Source organism: Sturnus vulgaris, chromosome 4 (assembly GCF_052056855.1).
Source record: "Sturnus vulgaris isolate bStuVul1 chromosome 4, bStuVul1.hap1, whole genome shotgun sequence".
Classification (NCBI taxonomy): domain Eukaryota; kingdom Metazoa; phylum Chordata; class Aves; order Passeriformes; family Sturnidae; genus Sturnus; species Sturnus vulgaris.
In genome coordinates, this window is record NC_142246.1 from 22,284,171 (window position 1) to 22,304,167 (window position 19,997).

The 19,997-nt window shown below is 39.7% G+C and overlaps 2 protein-coding genes across 3 annotated transcripts; both read right to left on the reverse strand.

Moving 5' to 3' along the window:
- Window positions 1–2,558: 2,558 nt before the first annotated feature.
- LOC106850051 (toll-like receptor 6) lies at window positions 2,559–7,589 on the reverse strand. Its single transcript, XM_088163271.1, has one exon. The coding sequence runs from the start codon at window positions 6,020–6,022 to the stop codon at window positions 3,617–3,619; it is 2,406 nt and encodes an 801-aa protein (XP_088019397.1). The 5' UTR covers window positions 6,023–7,589; the 3' UTR covers window positions 2,559–3,616.
- Window positions 7,590–14,291: 6,702 nt separating this feature from the next.
- On the reverse strand, window positions 14,292–18,889 carry LOC106850023 (toll-like receptor 1). 2 transcript variants are annotated; one of them, XM_014871029.2, is made up of 2 exons: window positions 18,803–18,889; window positions 14,292–16,259 (listed from the first exon to the last, which is right to left on the reverse strand). In XM_014871029.2, exon 2 carries the CDS (start codon window positions 16,194–16,196, stop codon window positions 14,352–14,354), a length of 1,845 nt encoding a protein of 614 aa, XP_014726515.2. In that variant the 5' UTR covers window positions 16,197–16,259; window positions 18,803–18,889; the 3' UTR covers window positions 14,292–14,351. The 2 variants fall into 2 exon arrangements, with proteins under 2 accessions (XP_014726515.2, XP_088019398.1); XM_088163272.1 differs by having other exon boundaries at window positions 14,292–16,262.
- Window positions 18,890–19,997: the final 1,108 nt, after the last annotated feature.

Genomic DNA, 19,997 nt, shown 5'->3' on the forward strand with positions numbered 1-19,997 from the left:
ATACACCATGCATCTCTAACACTTCCCGTTTCTGCTGAAGTATTTGCATTAGGGTGCTGCTGATCTCTCACTGCCTGGAATCCTGCTGATCAGCCTGGTGAATGCCTGTGCCATGCCATGGTGATGTACAGAAGGGAAAGCAGGTACAGCAGAAATGAGACATAAAAATAAAAGCCTGCAAACAGCACTCAGAATATGAGAAAATGACTGGCTTGTATTTCTTGGCCTTCTGCTTGAAAATAAGGAGTGCACATTGCAAAGCCAGAGACAGCTCATATAATGCTATTGATTTCTAAGGTTCAGGCAGGAGGGACCAAAGCACAGGAGAGTCATGGCCACTGACCCAGTGTGGCAGCTGTCATGGGGAAGAGCTCGTCCCACAGGAGGCTACTCCAATTGCTGGGCTGATAATATTTATTTTTTCCTATGAGTCAAAAAGCATTGAATACGTTCTAGACTGAATGATCATTTTCAGGGAGCAGTGATAATTTTATCGGCCACTGGGTGTCCCTCTTGGTCTGAGAAAAAGGCAAAAATTAAATTAATGAGACTGTAATTTAAGATAATATTAATTTTCTTCTACTTGAGAAATTAAGCTGTTCCCTCTGTCTTATTTGCTATCACTGAGTTCAATCTTGTCATACACAGAAATCTGCTCAAGGATTTAAAATGGATCTCTATGTCTTTACTGTGAATTTTAGTAATAAAAATGCTTTAAATGTATCCTTTACAATTAAAACTCTGGCCTGGCTGAACACTAATTAAGCCAATACACAATGTTGCTTGATGAGAAATACTGTCAAATGCTTACTTAAAAAGGAAAACAAACCAACACACGAAACCACAGCAAAATGAGTCTGCTTTATCAAAGAATCTCAGAACTGTATTTTAAGAAATGGTATGGTATGGTATGGTATGGTATGGTATGGTATGGTATGGTATGGTATGGTATGGTATGGTATGGTATGGTATGGTATGGTATGGTAAATAACAGAAGTATTTGTATATTTGAAGTATTTCGCATGTGCATGAAAGGTCTGTAAGGTGGGAAGGATGGAGCATAAAGGGCTCTTACACCATTAGTATTCCAAAACAATATACATGGCAGACTTGAGAAACTATTTCTTTCACTCCCATCTAAAACTTACATTTCAGAACAGTCTTCAAGGTGAGGGACTCCTCCACAGCCCAGTCTGTACATTATTTAGGATATAACTCCCTGTTTGCTGATGCATTAAATTTACAGAGACTGGAAGGCCTGAATTAGAGAAATTTTGCTTCCTCTTTTCTTGTCTAGTAAACAGGATAGACTACGTGCCCCTTAGCCCATTAGTACTAAGTGTGACTGCTAATCACGTCCTTAGGCTGTAATGCCTGGCTGTAAGGCTTTCAGAAAGAAGGGGCACAGGATTACTTGGTAGCATTTCCCACTTTAAAGTAGCAAGAAGTCCTAGAGAGGTAAAATCATAAAATCATAAGATGGCTTGGGTTGGAAAGGACTTTTAAAGGTCATTGAGTCCAACTCCCTGCAATGAGCAGGGATATCTTCAACTAGATCAGATCACTCAGAGCCCTTCCCAACCTGACCTTGAATATTTCCAGGGATGGGACATCCACAACTTCTTTGGGCCATCTCTTCCAGTGTTTTACCACCCTCATTATAAGAAATTATTGCTTATATCCAACCTAAATCAGCCCTCTTTTATTTTATAACCAGTACCCCTTGTCTTATCACAACAGGCCCTGCTAAAAAGTCCGTCCTCATCTTTCTTATAAGCCCTATTTAAGTATTGAAAGGCCTCAACAAGATCTCCACGGAGTTTCTCTTCCCCAGGCTGAACAACCCCAGCTCTTTCAGTCTGTCCCAATAGGGGAGGTGATCCAGCCTGCTTGTTCCAACAGGTCATGTCCTTCCTGTGCTGGGACCCCAGAGCTGGATGCAGCCCTGCAGTGGGGTCTCACCAGAGCAGAGCAGAGGTGCAGAATCCCCTCCCTCCCCTGCTGCCCACGGTGCTCTGGATGCAGCCCAGGACACGTTTGGGGCTTTCAGGGTGTGAGTGCCCATGGCTGGGTCATGTCCAGCCCCTCATCCACCAGCATCCCTAATCCCTACTAAATCTAAATTTCTGGGTAAGGTGTTGGCATGGTTCCCCACAACATCCTCCCCTCTAAATTGGAGAGATACGGATTTAATGAGTGTGGTAATAATTGAATGATAATTAAGATTTAGTAGAGATTTTTAGCTCTTCTTTCCAAAGCTCAGAGCCAGGCACCTGGCATCCTACTACAATCCTATCCAAATAACCTGAACTGGTAGGTGGGTGCCAGCAGTGTCTCAGCATCTTTGGACACCAACAAGCTCTCCCGCAGCTTCAATTTCATTGTTTCATCTACCTACCACACCTGATGTGTGCTTGGTGAGCCACCTCAGTGAGTGTTGAGGATCACATCCTCTTACCAGTTTGATCCTCACAGTTGTGATCACAGGACTTTACATTTCCATTTTCATTAAATGTAATGACACAACTCCACATCACCATTGAAATGACACATGAAATTTAATAATCGATAAAGAATGAGATGTTTATTAGACACTCAAATCCAAGCACAGCAAGTTACAAGATGTCTCCTACTAACAAACACCATTAGTTTAATCAGTAAGATTTTAGCAGAGAAATTATTTTCCAGGGAAAATTACTTTTCTTTCACTTGTGTGATGAGCCTCAGCACCTGCTAATTAAATGAGCAAAGTAACAGAGTTCAGTGGAAGCCTGGAGATAAAAGGAGGTTCACCTCCAAACATCAAGTTTCTAAGTACTAGGAAACAAGAAAAAAACCGCAACCCAGTATGGCTTGATAAAATCAAGGCAGAAAGCAGCAACATTACAATACTACAAAAAATAATAACTACGGGTCTTAACTATGATTTTGAAGATAGTGAATAGCAAATTGTATTAAATCTTGACTTGGCAGTTATCTATCTCTAGGCAAGTGGTAATGTTTAATATAACAAAGGAAGAAGAACATCAAACAAGGATAAGTGGATTCAAATTTCAGCACTTACCCAAGAAAGTCTCTCTGTGATGAAGAGAAAGACTTCCAGGAAGGGAAAACAGGCTAAAAGGTTGAAGATACTGTACTCTTGACATCTACTATACCAATGAATTGGATGGAATTCAAACAAGAGTTTTCGTCTTTGTGTTATTTTATTAAAAGTAAGAAAGCAGATCCTTACAATCTTAACCTCACAACATTCATGACAGAACAAAGATTAAATGTATGCCTTGGCAGCCTGATGACACCAAACCAACGGCTATTCTCATTAGTTTCAAATATAGCTTTCAATGGGAAAAGTCCAAAATAAATACAACTTAAAAATTAGGTCAGTCACTATGAAAATTTCTCTGTCCTTCTCTTTGTTGTTGATGGGCAACTACAGATGACTAAGGACTGCCTGGATGGCTCAAATAAGGAATAGCAATTTCTGTATGTGCCATATTGCAACAAACTGGTAATATCATAAGAAAATAGAAAAAAATATTAACAGAGTTTAATGCAAAGCAGTCAAGTCAGTTATTCACATATTTATACTACTAGTAAGTGTAGCATCACTCCCCTACTCATTTGCTTCACTGGATATTGGCAGGTCAATGCTAATGGCTGCCCTGAGGTTAGCCCAGAACAGGGCATGCTTGCTCCTCTCCTTCGGCCACTCCAGGTAGGTGCGCTTTGCCATGAGAGCTTTCAGCTTGTGATACCTGGCAGGGATCAGGTACGGAGGGATTGGCTCCAGTAAAATGAGGATTAAGCTGTTGGAATTCTCACTGAATAACTTGTGATGGGCAAAGTACAGCTCGTAGTGACACCACTCGCTCTGCACAAAGTTGGGAGACAGCACAAAGATCGACTTGTAGCTCTTCTCAATGCAGTTAATGATGTTCTCCACGATGCTCTTGCCCGGGATAAAGTTTCTCTCGTGCTGGCACAGCTGGACGCAGCCCTCCCCCTTCTCCAGGTTGGGGATCAGCTCGTTCTTCACCCACAGCGAATCGCGCTCGCTGTAGGAGATGAACGCGTGGAATTGCAGAATGTTCCCCTGCTCTCCGGGCCGGCTGTGCCGAGCTCTGCGCTTCGTCTGCGTCCACTGCCAGGTCATCCGCACGTACCACGGCACATCCAGGTAGATGCACAGAAAGGCCACCGCGCCCACCAGCAGCAGCGTCAGCAGCAGAGCTGTCACCAGCAGCAGCGTCGTGTTGCAAGCCAGCAGGCTCAGGTGGAAGTCCTTGAGCTGCGTCCCTCGCAAGCTTTCCGGGTACTCGCACTCGTAGGCCGCCGGCCAGCCGAACAGCTTCCCCCCTGCCTGCCCCTCCAGGTGGATAAAGGCTTGCAGCTCACAGGAGCACTTGAACGGGTTGTGCCCGGCCTGCAGCTCCCTGACCCTCGGGCAGCTCTGGAAGAAGTCAGCAGAAGGCGTGAGGATCGAATTCATCTCGACGTTCAGGAACTGCAGGGATGTAAAGCTACTGCACCCCGGCAGGTCAGCCAGCCTGTTCGATGCCAGGTTCAGCTCTTCCAAGGATTTCAGCTCCACCATCCCCCTGGGGACACTGCTGATCTGATTGTTTTGTAGGCTGAGTTTTTGGACGTTGGCTGGCAAGCACTCGAACACGGCATCTGCCAACTGGTTGGAGGACAGGTCCAGCTCAGTCAGAGACTCGGCCCACTGGCACCGCACCTCGGCTCCATCGTGGCGCAGCAGGTTGTTGCTCATGTCCAGGTATTTCAGTGATTTCATATGACTCGTCATGGAGCTTACCTTGAGAAGGCTCTCAAATTTATTCTTCTTCAAAATAAGTAATTTCAGATCCACGAGAGTGCCACAATTCTGGAACAATTCATCTGTCAGGGCATTGTGAGAAAAATTTATATACTGAAAAGAGCTTGTTCTATTGGGGCAAAGCATGTGTGGCATATAAGCATCAGCTATTGTCAAATTGGCAATATTCAACTCTGAAAATTGTCTGTATAGAATCCCCTGATTGAAATAATAAACCTTATTACGAACATGCTCCAAAGTTAATGCTTTCATGGAGCCATCCAAAGAAATTAGTTGTTCCACAGAACTTAATAAGGGTAGAAATGCATGTTCAGTCAGCTCCTCCACTGGTCCGTGAAAACTCAAATTTGTGACAGTCAAACGTTCCACAGGTGAATACCAAATAAGCATGAAAATTTGCAGGATGATAGGCCACTGTAGGTCCACAGCATCAAGCATGAGAGCTGTTGTCTTGATTTTCTTCAGAAGCATTAAAGATGGAGAGGGGAAATGTCTGTAGCTCAAGGTATATCTTAAATTAACTATCTTTAAGTTTTCTGATGTGCTCATTCCATCGTACAAGAGGGGGAAAGTGAAGTTTTGGTTTTCTGCAAAAACAATGTGGAGGTTCCTTGTAGTCAAGACTGTCAGACTCTGAGGCTCATACAGTGAAAAGTTTTCCAAGGTCAGGAAGACAGTGTGCAGCTGCAAATGTCTGATATACCTGAAGTCTGACCTTTGTATCATTGTAGCACTTAATCCGATGTACTCCAATTGAAACATGTTCCCAAATTCCTGACAAATGGGCAGGGCAGTAAACTTATTGAAAGAAAGATCTAAATGTCTAAGATATGCAAGAGTTAGACAGCAAACTTTAGAAATGTTATTATAAGATAAATCTAAGTATTCTAAATTTTCATTAGAAATAAAGACACTAAAGTCAAGCAGCGTAATTAGATTATGAGAAAGATTTAATACTTGAAGGTCAGAAAGATAAATAAATTCTGGAATACTAAGTCCAGAGATCCTATTATGTGATAAATCTAATACTTGAGTATGGACTGGAATGGTTTTTGGAACATTAGTTAGAGAACTGCTTGAATAATTTGCCATAAATTCATCTTCTACAGTTGGCTGGATATTATTCCATAGTGTGAATACAAAGGCATAAGTAAAGACAGAGATATTTGTGAGGGATCTCATTATGCTATGCAGATTTATCTTGGTTTTTTACAGAAACAGAGAAGCATATCTTTGTTTTCTGTTCAATATGTCTCACTGATGAGTCCAGCCCTATGAAAAAAAAATACATGAAATTTAATTAAGCTGTTGAACGATTGAAGTTGCCTTTTTATAGTGAAAATAAAAAATTCATATAAAATCTATGTAATAAGAATTATTTTTACATACTCTTGTTTTCAGTTCTTATCAATCATCCTCATTCCCATTCTTTAACTCTAATTATTGACTCAGTAGTATATAAATTAATTCTCTTATAATGGGTGGGATGCCACTGCTATGTTAAAAACACATAGATGTTAAAAAGTACAATTTCTCAACAATCATAAAAAAATACAAAACTGGTACAAACCGACATCAATACATTTACGAAAAAAGGAGAACAAAACAACCCATCCATCTGCTGTTTCTTTACATCCCAAGTTTACACACATTTGGGAACAAAACTCCAATAAAACCACCCAATAAACCCACAGGAACTGGTACAAAAACAACCTCTTCACTCAAAGGATATTCTTCTTCACACCCCAAAGACCCTGGACATTGCCATGCACCCTCTCAAGGTCAGATTAGCAGCTTTGTCCTTGCTGTAGCACAAAGACATAAGAGTCCATTTTTCCAGTAAACCAAGAATTCTGAGGAGGAATTATACTGTCCATTGCATTGGGTTTGCATGGTGAGGTTTTGGTAGCAGGGGGACTACAGGTCTGGGAGCTGCCGGAAGCTTTCTCTGTGTTCTATAGAGCCAGTAGCAGCTGGAATTCAAGGCCAAGCTCATTCACAACATTAGCAGTGCCTCTGGGATAACATGGTGAAGAAGGCAGAAAATGCCCTGGGGAACAGCAACTGCAGTTGGGAGAGGGGAGTGAGAATATATGGGAGAAACAGCTCTGCAGACACCAAGGTCAGGGCAGTAGGAAGGGGAGGAGTTGTTCCTAAGGCTGGAGATTCCTTTGCAGCCCGTGGTGAGGGAACTGTGCCCTTGCAGCCCATGGAGGTCCATGATGGAGCAGAGATCCACCTGCAGCCTGGAAGACCCCATGCTGGAGCACGTAGATGCCTGAAGGAAGCTGTGACCTCATGGGAAGCCCATGTTGGAGCAAGCTCCTGGCAAGGACCTGGGTCCTGTGGAGAGAGGAGCCCACTCTGGAGCAGGTTTGTTGATAGGACTGCCCCTCCATGGAGGAGCCTATGCCTGAAGGACTGTGCCCCATAGAAGGGATCGTGCTGAAGAGTTCTTGAACAACTGCAGCATTGGAAAACTTTGTGGAGAACTATCTCCAGTGGAAGGCACCTCAGCATGGAGCAGGGGAATAGAGTAAGAAGGAAGAAGGGGAAAATAACAAGTGATGAACAGACCACAGCCCCCATTCCCTGACCCTCTGTGCCATTGGGAGAGGAGGCAGAGCATTCAGAAGTGAAGCTGAGCCCAGGGAACATGGGAGGTCTGGGAGGAAGGTGTTTTGGGATTTGGTTTTATTTCTCATTATCCTACTCTGATTAAATTGTAATAAATTAAATTAATTTCCCATGTTGTGTCTGTTTTGCCTGTGACAGCAACAGGTGAGTGATCTTTCCCTGCCCTTTTCTGACTCACAGGCCTTTCATTTTATATTTTCTTCTGTGTCCAGTTGAGGAAAGGAGTGATGGAATGGCTTGGGTGGACAGGTGGCACCCTGCTAGGGTAACCCTCCACACTCCACACAAATGAATAGTGTAGTACCAGTCTGACCAAAAGCATACTAATAGTAATACCACGCCATGACTGGACTATGTATGAAGCAGTGATACCCAAAATCTGAAAGAAAACATTAGACATTACCAAAGACTCCAGAATTTCCTAGGTGTCCTATGAAATTTTCTACGTTTCTCTATGATTGCGACTTGACAAAGAACATCTCTAAAAATCGTGAGGGTTGATTAATCTAATTCTAATTATCAAAAACCCACGGAGGAAAGGATTTTGCGGATATAGTCCAGCTGAATTAATATCTGGTAATGCCTATCAACAGCCTCCATGGATTTGGAGAGGCATCAGTCCTTTTTTGAAACACCATGATGTGGGCATTACTCTCTTTTTGACAAGCATTAAAAAAAGCACATAGACAATATGAAGCATAAACAGCTCATAAACAGTTTCAGAAGACAAACATCCCCAGTTTTATTTTCTATTCTCATTTTTTCCGTTAAAAAGATATAAAACATCAAAGTTTTAAAGTTCTGTCCCTGTGTAATCTTTTGTTAAATAGAAACCAAAAACCTGTTTTTTCAGTTCTAAGTTATAATGTGTATTAGTCCCTAATAATTTGACTAACTGATATCAAAACTCAACCCTTCCATCCAAGTTTCCTATCAAGTTTAATCAAAGTAAAGTAAAGTAAAAGTAAAGCAAAGTAAAGTAAAGCAAAAATATATGCAATTAACATCACCAAAAGCAATAAAAGAATAAATCACTGAAGTACTTCTACCTCTATTGAATCCAATGAGAGGTCAAATTACGCCTTCAGAAAGTTGTGCTAGGTATCTGAGGACACAAAAGAGATAAAGGTGGGATGGTTGGTCAAAGTACAGTATCAACTGCAAGACAAAACAAGACTAGGAAATGTGACCCAGCTCCTTCAAAGTGCAGTTGGCTCTGTTCTTCAGAGTCCAGGCTGATAAACTATCTAACTCTTGAATCAAATAAATTTTGATCTAGAACTATCTGGAGGAACTTCCTCCTGGGAAATAGGGATGCCAATAATAAAGCAAAAAATGTTCTGAAGGGAGAAAAAAAACCCAGAAATATATTCTCCGTACATGTTCCAGCACCGGATGAGTTTTAATTTATTGTATATGCTGTGCTAGACACTGCAACGAGGGATGAGCCAAACTCTATAGCCCTGCAGAGTGCCACAGTCAAAGAGCAAAGGAAATATGTCTAGACAATAAATAGTAAGGATGAAGGGTTAATCCTGCAATGCTGTTTTTAAATGGTATTAAATTAGAGTGGGCCAACAATTAAAACTGCCATGCCAAATGTTTTTTCTCCCTTTCCTCTTTGCTGAAACCCAGATGAGTGTTTTCACTGAAACTTCAAAATGCAAGATTATCTTCCAACAGCAAAAAAATCAGCACCTGAGATTTGATGAAGTCCAAGATATATATATAACAGAGAAAAAATCATTATAAATAATTAAGCAAATATCACCCACCTTTTGTTCATGGAATTCATCTCCAAGTTGAAAAGCCAGCAAAAGTCCTCTGCATACTTGGTTAGTATCCTCAAAATAGAATTTCATACATACATAACGTTCAGAGTGGGGAATCTCACATAAGATGCTAATTCCTCAGTAATTACCTATGTCAGGAAGCAAAAAAAAAAAAACAAACAAGGCTTTTTTGAACAGACTCTACAATTCTAAGAATTAATGGAACTTCCTTACAGTGCAGGTATTAAGAGCACAATGAAAGGAAACTTTTAACAGTTCCGACTAAAAATAATTTACTTCTGTAATATTTACATAACCATCTGATTTAGGAGGAAAAAAAACTGTCTGTAGTATAGAATATTTCCCTTGGCAAGACTGTCCAAATAATTCTGCATTTCTAATTTCAAGTCTGCTTCTGATGTTACACATTTTCTAGAAATCAGTCAACTGCATCTCCTCTTTGCACACACAGAAAAGAGGAAGCAGAACCCTCACTGCCAACTCTTGTTCATATCAAGATCTCTTGCAGAGCTCTACCCTACCAAAAGTTTTTGCTCATTAAGGAGAGTATTTACTGTAGCACACTGACAGATGATAGAAGTTCATATCTCAAAAGCTAGTAACAGGGGCAAACTGACACAGCTAAAAACCTTTGCAGGCCAATCATCTTTACACTAGAATGGTTATCAAAGATACCTCACATTGTGGCTTCCTCCAAAAAATTATAAAAAATAACAGAGAATATTCCCTAGGACAATACAGCTGTAATGAAGCCACAAAGAATATGACAATATAGGGCAATCTGGGGCTGAAGGAATCCATGAAAGCAGCCATTCAGTTAGCATTGTGAACAGGAACATGAGCCTGGGAGAAAATCAACATCCGTGACCCAAGACAAGACCAGGGATCATGAATGCTTCTCAATCAGCAGCAAGAGTGTTTGCCAGCTGATACCACCCAGACTTTAAGTTAAAAGAGACTCTTCTATTGCTAGGCATTAATCCATGATACTGAATAAAGGCACTTGCTGACAGAACAATGATATCACACTTGGGCAAAACAGTGGCAGCTTTACTTTGAATAGAATTAATAGAAAAATTTTTGCTGGATGGATAAAATCAAATACACCATCAGCTTTCATCAGAACTGACTCCAGTGCACACACAGCTATTAAAAACACCTTTTTGTTGTAGTAGGTTTAATTTTCTTGCCACCTTTCTTTATGAGGCTTTAAAATACATTCAAATAAACAGTTTGCCATAAAGAAAAATTTGCAATTGGTTAAAATAAAACGGATATTCCTGAATACCTTTGTTAAACCATTAGGAATCTTGCATCGTTTATTTTTACTAACCAATTCAACCAAGTTTTGTTTGGGGCTGGTTTCAATTTACTGATTCAGTCATTTTTCACGACAGGCAAAAACTAATAGCATTGTATTTCTGTTTATGCATCTTGAAATGTACCAGCTACATACCATATTTTCCATAGTCAGCTCATATATATTCATGCAGATACCTTGTTCCATTTCTGAATTTTACACTGCTGGGGGGGTTTGCAATTTGTTCTATCAATGTTCACAAAAAGACATTTCACATTTCTGCCTGTATGTCATTATTACTTACCCAGAGAGGAACCACAGCTCTTCTTGGCCAGGTATGAAAAGCTATTCTGGACCAGCATCATGCCAAAAGTGTGAAGAATCTCTGGGACAAGCACCGCAGAAGGGAACTTACATGTGCAAGGCATGGCATTAAAGGATAGTCACTGAGCAGATGAACTCATCAAAGCACTCATGAAAAGTTAATACAATAATTAAAGGTTTGGAAAGCTGGTGTTTGGTCACATCAAGGACTTTCTGTTTAACTGTAATTGTCTTTGTCACCTGTACATCAAGTAGGTGAAACACAGGCTAAATGTCACCACAAGTCAAAGTGAGCAGAGACTGTATCACATTTATGCCCAAGTCTGTTTTGATTTGGTATAAATAGACACATGGATCAAAACTGTGGAAATCAAACTGGTAACCCAGAGTAGCCTTGCAGAACACACAATTTTCTAACTTACTGATTATAAATACTACTTTCTCTGGACAAAACAATGACTACAAATGAGCATTACAGTAAATCTCCAAAAGATAAAACAGACTAATCAAGCCCTGAGTAAAAACATGGGTTTCACAGAGGTTTTGAACCTGCCCCTCAGCAGAATCTCCCACAGTCCCATTATTTTCCCTTGAGTGCCTTTCCTTCCTCTAACTCTCTGCAGTTAACTTCAGTGAAAATGTTTTGTAGCATTTCTAAAGCTAAAGAAGAGCTGAGCTCTCAGCAGAGCAACCCACATTGTGTCAAGTCTCCAACTGTCTGCCACAGTTCAGTTTCCTTTATTCTACACACTACTTAAATATATATATATATATATAAACATTTACACTTGTACACTTTCATTTCATTCTGCATATTTTCTAGGTTTTGGAGGGTGTTTAACTCCCATGTTATCAGCTTTGTATGTTGATATTTTTATGCATGTAAAAATAGCATTCGTGCTAGTCACCAAGATGACTAGTCAAATGCCAGGAATCTGTTCTGATACGGTATCTGACATCAGAACACATTTGCACACTCCCTTTTCCTGATACCTGGAGTGCAGCAGCTCTTAGACATTTCAGTGCAGCACCAAATGCAGGCACACATCACCAGGCTGCACAGAAAAGTTTAGTCCCTTTCCAAAATGTGCAGATAAACTGGCTCATGTGCTGTGAGACTACACGTGGCCCCGTGAACATGGAAAAATTTCTTCATGGATTAAACTCTGGTTTTTTAGGAAGGGTTGGGAGTATGACAGAGTCTGAGATAATTGTTTGAAATATTCTAATACCACTTCAGAAACTCATTCTCTCTTGTGGAATCAGAGAAACTAGCTCTAATAATTTGTGGCACATTTAGCTGTTTTATCAATTATTTGGCACATGGAAAAAAGGATGATAGTATGGGGGCTACATAGTAGTACAAGTTTTAATTGATGCCCATGCTCATTAAAAGCTACCCTTTCTAATTTATTCACTCAAGGATATTGGAATCTAGAAAACTGTAATACCAGAGAACCGTAATTATATATTTCTGCTTATCATAACATCAGCTACATTCCCTGAGGTCACATAGTTCCAAGTCCTTTCCAAAGTGGCAAACAAACCTTGCTTACCTTACTAAAACCTTCCACTCCTTAATTTCTGGTAATAGCTATGGCTCCCACATGAGTAACAGCAAGGTTTCTTTGTGCTCTCTCTGATTTTCAGAGGGTTTGTCTGTCTTCCAGCCAAGAGAAGAAGATAGATGACTTCTTAAGGTTGCACACAACAAGGGGATGTTAATTTTATTGCAGACGTTTCGAGGGTTCCTGGCCTAAAAACTCTGAGGCTTTTGAAAAAAATTTCAAGCAAGGCACCACATAATTCAGCTGTCCCTGGTTGTGAGAAAGAGATAGGCAAAACAAGCTATCTGATCATCTTCAGTTTTCTAAGGGTTAAATGAGTCACACACTGAAGCAGTAGTTCGAGGGGGAAGAGGAAGCAGAGAAAACATTTCTTTCCACAGTCCCGAATAAAATGTCGGCAATTTGGTAATAGGTGTGTTATATTAATTCTGAGGTTAAGTGGGATGAAAGAGGTGTTAAATTTGACCTTTCTTCTACAGGTCATAAACAGTCACTCAGAATTCAAGGCTTCAGGTTAAGAAATCTCAGCCTACTTAGACCTCAGGCAAAAAGAAGCATCAAAAGTAAAACCTTTTGCTAATAATGGAAGACAAAAATAGGACAAAATGTAAAAATTCTATACTACTTGAGGATTTCATCATAACATCCCTTCTTCTCTCATATGCATGTTGAAACACATTTTTGAAGGGAAACTTCCTGCTTAATGGTCACCTAGCTCTGGTATTTCAAACAATCTTCCCTTGTTGAGGCAAAGAGGAAGTTTGCTGTCTTCATCTTTAGCAGTTGTGAATGTTTGCCTGAGTCCAGCCATGCTTTCTTGAAGGTAAAAGTACAGTATAAGTACAAACAGAAGGGCCTGCTATGTTTCTATAAAGGAAAGCTAATGCTGTAAATGTAGTTTGTTTTTCGAACTCAGTGAATAAAGTCTTATCCGCTCTCTCAAGGCCTGGGATATTTTTTCAGGCTCTGACTGGTTATTGACTTTCTGTTCACAAGTCATAGCCATGCTACAAGAGATACTGTTTCAGCTGAAAAGGACAGATTCTTTTAATAAGAAGCATAAAGTGAGATATATGATGAGAACACAAAAAGCAGTAAGCCAGAGGAGGAAAAGCACGATTTAGAAATGTCAGGAGTTTTTCAAAATATAGATAATATGATGAAGGCAGTTCTATTACTGCAGATGCCCTCTCACCCCCTCTGGTCAAGATATCTCTCAGGATCAAAATGGTACCAGGACCCTATGGGTATTAGAGCTCAGTCAATTCACTGCTCCTCCCTTGCCGCAATTCCAAGCAAAAAAAGTGAATTACCTCACCTTTTTTTTTTTCTTCTGCTTAAGAAAAAAAACCAAAACTTTTCTTCCTTGCTCAGTCCTTGTTTTTGGCAAGATCAAAGTTCACAAACTTATGTATCTGGATCCTATCCTTTTAATCTTCACTGAATCTAAGCAAAGACTATTTGGCAACCATTTTGAGCTCTGGACTTCAGGCATCTTCTCAAGATCTTTAATTTGCTTTCACGTGAACCAATTTTAGCAAAATATTTCCTTTGAAAAAGCTGTCTAAAAGCTACCTAAAGCAGCTCTGCAAACTAACCAGCAGCTGAAGCATTCGTCCATATGACTATACCAACTGCTCCAGATTTTCTTCTGCTGAGAAAACCTCACTAAAATATTTCAAGTCATATTTCAAAATCCACATTCAAATTCATTTGCAATTAGCTATCTCAAGAGATTTGCAATAAGGTGAATTGAATTTTGACTACAGTTAGGAGGCAATACAGACACCCAGTTAGAAATGAAATTGTCAAATAAAAATTTAAATACATTTACAATGAATGGAAATCATATTTATTGTTTCACTAAGAAAAAAGCATTCGAAATATTCTCAATCAGTTTCCTCATACAAGCTTTCATCAGCTTTTAACAGGTCAATGCTAATGGCTGCCCTGAGGTTAGCCCAGAACAGGGCATGCTTGCTCCTCTCCTTCGGCCACTCCAGGTAGGTGCGCTTTGCCATGAGAGCTTTCAGCTTGTGATACCTGGCAGGGATCAGGTACGGAGGGATTGGCTCCAGTAAAATGAGGATTAAGCTGTTGGAATTCTCACTGAATAACTTGTGATGGGCAAAGTACAGCTCGTAGTGACACCACTCGCTCTGCACAAAGTTGGGAGACAGCACAAAGATCGACTTGTAGCTCTTCTCAATGCAGTTAATGATGTTCTCCACGATGCTCTTGCCCGGGATAAAGTTTCTCTCGTGCTGGCACAGCTGGACGCAGCCCTCCCCCTTCTCCAGGTTGGGGATCAGCTCGTTCTTCACCCACAGCGAATCGCGCTCGCTGTAGGAGATGAACGCGTGGAATTGCAGAATGTTCCCCTGCTCTCCGGGCCGGCTGTGCCGAGCTCTGCGCTTCGTCTGCGTCCACTGCCAGGTCATCCGCACGTACCACGGCACATCCAGGTAGATGCACAGAAAGGCCACCGTGCCCACCAGCAGCAGCGTCAGCAGCAGAGCTGTCACCAGCAGCAGCGTCGTGTTGCAAGCCAGCAGGCTCAGGTGGAAGTCCTTGAGCTGCGTCCCTCGCAAGCTTTCCGGGTACTCGCACTCGTAGGCCGCCGGCCAGCCGAACAGCTTCCCCCCTGCCTGCCCCTCCAGGTGGATAAAGGCTTGCAGCTCACAGGAGCACTTGAACGGGTTGTGCCCGGCCTGCAGCTCCCTGACCCTCGGGCAGCTCTGGAAGAAGTCAGCAGAAGGCGTGAGGATCGAATTCATCTCGACGTTCAGGAACTGCAGGGATGTAAAGCTACTGCACCCCGGCAGGTCAGCCAGCCTGTTCGATGCCAGGTTCAGCTCTTCCAAGGATTTCAGCTCCACCATCCCCCTGGGGACACTGCTGATCTGATTGTTTTGTAGGCTGAGTTTTTGGACGTTGGCTGGCAAGCACTCGAACACGGCATCTGCCAACTGGTTGGAGGACAGGTCCAGCTCAGTCAGAGACTCGGCCCACTGGCACCGCACCTCGGCTCCATCGTGGTGCAGCAGGTTGTTGCTCATGTCCAGGTATTTCAGTGATTTCATATGACTCGTCATGGAGCTTACCTTGAGAAGGCTCTCAAATTTATTCTTCTTCAAGATTAATGTCTCCAGCTGAAGTAGGTTGTCACATTTTTGAAAAAGTAAATCTGTTAAATCATTCTTAAAAAAATTTAGGTATCTAAAGTGACTCTTAGATGAAGGACAAAGCATATGAATCATCTCTGAATCAGCTATTGTCATGTCTGTAATATTCATGTCTGCAAATATTTTGTATAGATCATCCTGTGAGAAATATAAATCTGTGATTATAATTTTCTTCATTGTCAATGCTTTCATAGAGGTACCTGAATAGTCAAAGTCATAACTTTTAATATCTGACAGTTGTGTTACATTGTTGGTATTGAAGTATTCAATGGATGAGTGCCATACAGTCTGAAAAATTTCCATAAGAGCATTCCAATTCGCTGCTACGTTTGTTAGTGTCAGATTTTGTAACCTGGCTCCTTGTCTGAAATCAGATAATAAAGCTATTAAGTTTTTTACATTGTCATTTGTGATTTCTGACAATGACAGGCTTTCTGTAGTATTTTGTATCACAACCCAATCAGACAGGCTGACATGGTTCCAAAAAGTTAATGCAAACAGACACATGTAAAGAAAAAACTTTCTGAGAAAGCTCGTATTTTGCGTCATACTGTTTTCTGTTTCCTTGGAGATGCTCAATACTTTTCTTAACTGTCCATCTTAGTTTTAATCCTGCTGGAAAACAAAGAAACAAAAGAAAAAAACAGATTGTATTATTAAATAGCTGTACAGGAACCATCAGAGAAAGAGATTTTTTTAAGGTCACAATTTCTCATTTCTCCGTTTGATTCAAAAGCAATGATTTTCTAAAATCATTCAGAAGAAATCATTAATTCTTTATTAACACAATACCAGAGAAATTTTTATTTGGCAATTATGGTGTATTTAACAAATAATGAATCCTTTTTTTACAAAACATGTCTGATTTCATAGGTGTCTAAAATTTGCTGCTTACTTACAGAATTACTGCTGTGATACAGCCTTATATGAAGGCTTCCTAAACTGTGTAATACACTTTGATGAGAAAGTACAATAATGATCCTAATCTCCTCAGATTCTCTCTTAAGGGATGTAAACTGGACTCAGAGACATAATTTTAAAATGTACTTTTGACAGTACAATGTACTTTGGACTGAAACATAGGATGGAGGTTCAAGAGCCTGAATCAAAAGCTGAATGTCTTTAGATAGCTGAGATTGGATCATCAATGCTTCTTTTAACTGGGGAAACTGGGGTGAGGGTAGAATGATCTATATTTATGCCTTGGGAAAGTCCACAGAAGAGTTCACTTCTTGTCTGAGCTTGAGCATTTCCTGAGTTTAGACTCTGAAGGTGGGGTGCTCACATGTCTGGTTTGTCAGGTGTACACAGAGAACACCAGACACACACTGGGAATATTTGCAGGCTACACCAAAATATATCAGTTGTATATCAGTTGTAGAACCCCTGTACACAAAATCCAGCCATGACCTAAGGATCTAAGGACACTGACCTCTGTTGTGAAAGAGAGGTTTATTTAAACAGACTTTAGAGAAAAAAAATCCTAACTGTGCCTTTGCTTTGGTTTTCCCTATTAGAGATGTTTTTTTTTTTTCTTTTTGAATGTAGAAGTTTAGGGCAGCCAGCCTCCCTTTGTTTAAGTCAGCCATTAAGAATACTGTCTTAAATCTTTTAGGTATTACATAAATCCATTAGACCGCTCCTCCGAAAGAGGAACTGGTAAGATCTTGGTTAACACTTTCACATGTATAAATCTTATTTAAAGTTGTTTTCCAGATTTCTAATATCTTTTTATTTCCTCTTCTTTCCCGTTCCCTCCCATTCATTTTAAATCATTGTGTTGCCTGAAGTTTCCCATAGTACTTATTAATGACTGCATTGACCTTCAACTTTCCCTTGATATTGAAGGGGCTAAATTGTGAGTTTATATTTCTAATGATTGTACAATGAGACAGAAGCTATCATCTGATGGACTGATTCACAACTTCAAGGACTACATTCATTACACCACTAACCATTCCACAAGCTTTCTCAGAATTACTGGGGCAAAATACGTGTTCCACTCAATTTAACACCACCACCACCACCAACAACAACAAAATCCACTGAGTTCTTTTATAAAGAATGCATGAAACTAAGCTTGGAAATCATCTAGAAAGAGTGGGGTAATGTGGCAAAACTTTTCTAGCCTTTTTCCAAATTCTCATTTGGAAAAATTATATGCATCACAGCCCTCAAAGGCATTTGGGCATATTCAGTCTTGTTCTTCTGAATGTTTGGGCAACTCTATTAATGTGTTTATAATTAAACAAAATATGTAGCTTCAAGAGAAATCTGGGGAAAAAAAAATCTATCATTAAATCATTATTTCTTCTTTGGATAAAAATTCAGCAATATCCATGGACTAGATGAAAATAGGATATGATTCTTCTACATGTGTTTTATTTTCTTTCTCATTCATATATCTTAGCATTCAGTCAAATTATTTATGAGTAACTTCAAACTTTCTTTAGAATATCCTATGAAGAAACACAAGTAAAAACTATTATAACATATAACGTGTGATTTGAGGGCTAATCCTGTAGAAATTATCCTTTATAGTCATACTGCTTTTAATTCGGAAGTAGTCTCATGTCTTCAAACTTGATAACAAAAAGCTTAATCAAGAAAAGCAACCCAGGAGGGTAGGCAAGCCAAGAGCATAGCAAAAAAGTGTCCTGTTGTTTTAAAGACCGAGGAGAGAGATAAAAAATGAGGTCTTAAGAGTTTTTCCAATATAAAATTAGTATAAACTGACTAAGCTTCCATATAAGAAATATATAGAATATATTTAGCTAAGACACTTCATTAAGGCATGCACTTTGCAAGTTACCAGCATAGCAAAAAACTTTAACATTACAAACGTGCTTTCCACAAAGATGAAACATATGATCAAGTCAGTCCCATCCCTGAACTGTCGAAAAAATATTGCCATCACTCTGTCCCCCTTAACTATGGGTGTAGTGCTAATAAAAAGAGACTGTTACTTGGACAGTTTCTTTGAATAAATATTCTGAACACAAGCAACTTTACCATCGTTGCTTACCTATACACTTGAAAGAATACAGTGCATTTGCTATGGAAAGCAAGGCTCATTTTCAAATAAGACATAGAATATAAAACAATTCCAGCTAATTAGCATCAGCACAAAGTCAACAAAATTAAAACTTTCTCACCAGAAATTTCTGCTGTCCGAAAAAGCAGAAAGTGTTCTCAGGAAAACAAAAAAAGAGAAAACTTCCCGTAACTCTAGCCTACTGAGTAACAATACTTAGGAACGCCCAAATTTTTATACACGTTTGTGCCATCTACTGACAGCTTGTGAAATGGCATTTACTTTTCTCCAGGTATGTTTTTCATATGCAACATTACTTTAAAATCCACACTATTCTATTATTATTGAACTTTGTCTTTTTATGCTTTGCAATATATTAAACAGGAGAAAAATATATTTTTACCAACTTTCTACTTTCATTAAATTAATATGAAAGTAAGTACTTCTTTTGAACAAGAAATTCAAACATCTCCCTATCTGAACTTAATAATTATATACGTCTATATGCATTATTGCAATTTTTTGTCCATTTTGCTATACAAATTTAGCTGTCAGCCTCTTATCAAGGCTGGCTTATAAAAGTACCATTTGTCTTAGTTTAATTTCTATTTAATGGGAATAGAATAATAATCCATCTCCTGCTCCAGCATTGTTGTGATTGTGTTAAACAATGAACTTGGAAACATTGAGTGGGGTTTGTTTTGGTTTTGTTTTTTTTTTAAATTAAAACAGAGCAGTGACTTTTGTACTGAATTCCCAAACACAGGGTTTTTGTCCCAGCAAAGACATAAACCAGTCTTTCTTTACTTCTGTATAATGTTGGTCAGAAATTCCACCACAGCTGAGATCTAAATACAGAACTGCCTTTCTGGGTGACCATATCATAACACATTCATGAGTAAATACTTCAATGATTCAGGAAGCAGAGAAAACAATCTAAAAAACTACTTTTTCACTTTGAAGCTTATTCTGTAGATTATATTTAATTTCTGAGCCTCAAGTGAAAAGTGATCATCCAAAAATGAAATAGAAAGATAGGAAAAGTAGTAAGCAACAGAATATGGAAAATTCTCTGTTATAATGTTGATGAGTCTTATAGTAGTACTCTTGTAGTAGAGACTCTTATTCCAGAGGATCTCTTCAATTCAGTGACAGTGTGAGCTGCCACTGGCATTTTTTGTGTGCCTATGTATTATAAAGACAGACAAACAATACATTAAAGAGCAAAATAAGCACATTACCATTCATTGCACGCCATTAACCCTTCAGATTTACCACTCAGATTTACCAGTGCAATCACTGGAGGTAGATTAATA

Coding starts and splice junctions, on each gene's coding strand:
- LOC106850023 (XM_014871029.2), bottom strand. CDS start 16,196: ATGACGCAAAATACGAGCTTTCTCAGAAAGTTTTTTCTTTACATGTGT.
- LOC106850051 (XM_088163271.1), bottom strand. CDS start 6,022: ATGAGATCCCTCACAAATATCTCTGTCTTTACTTATGCCTTTGTATTC.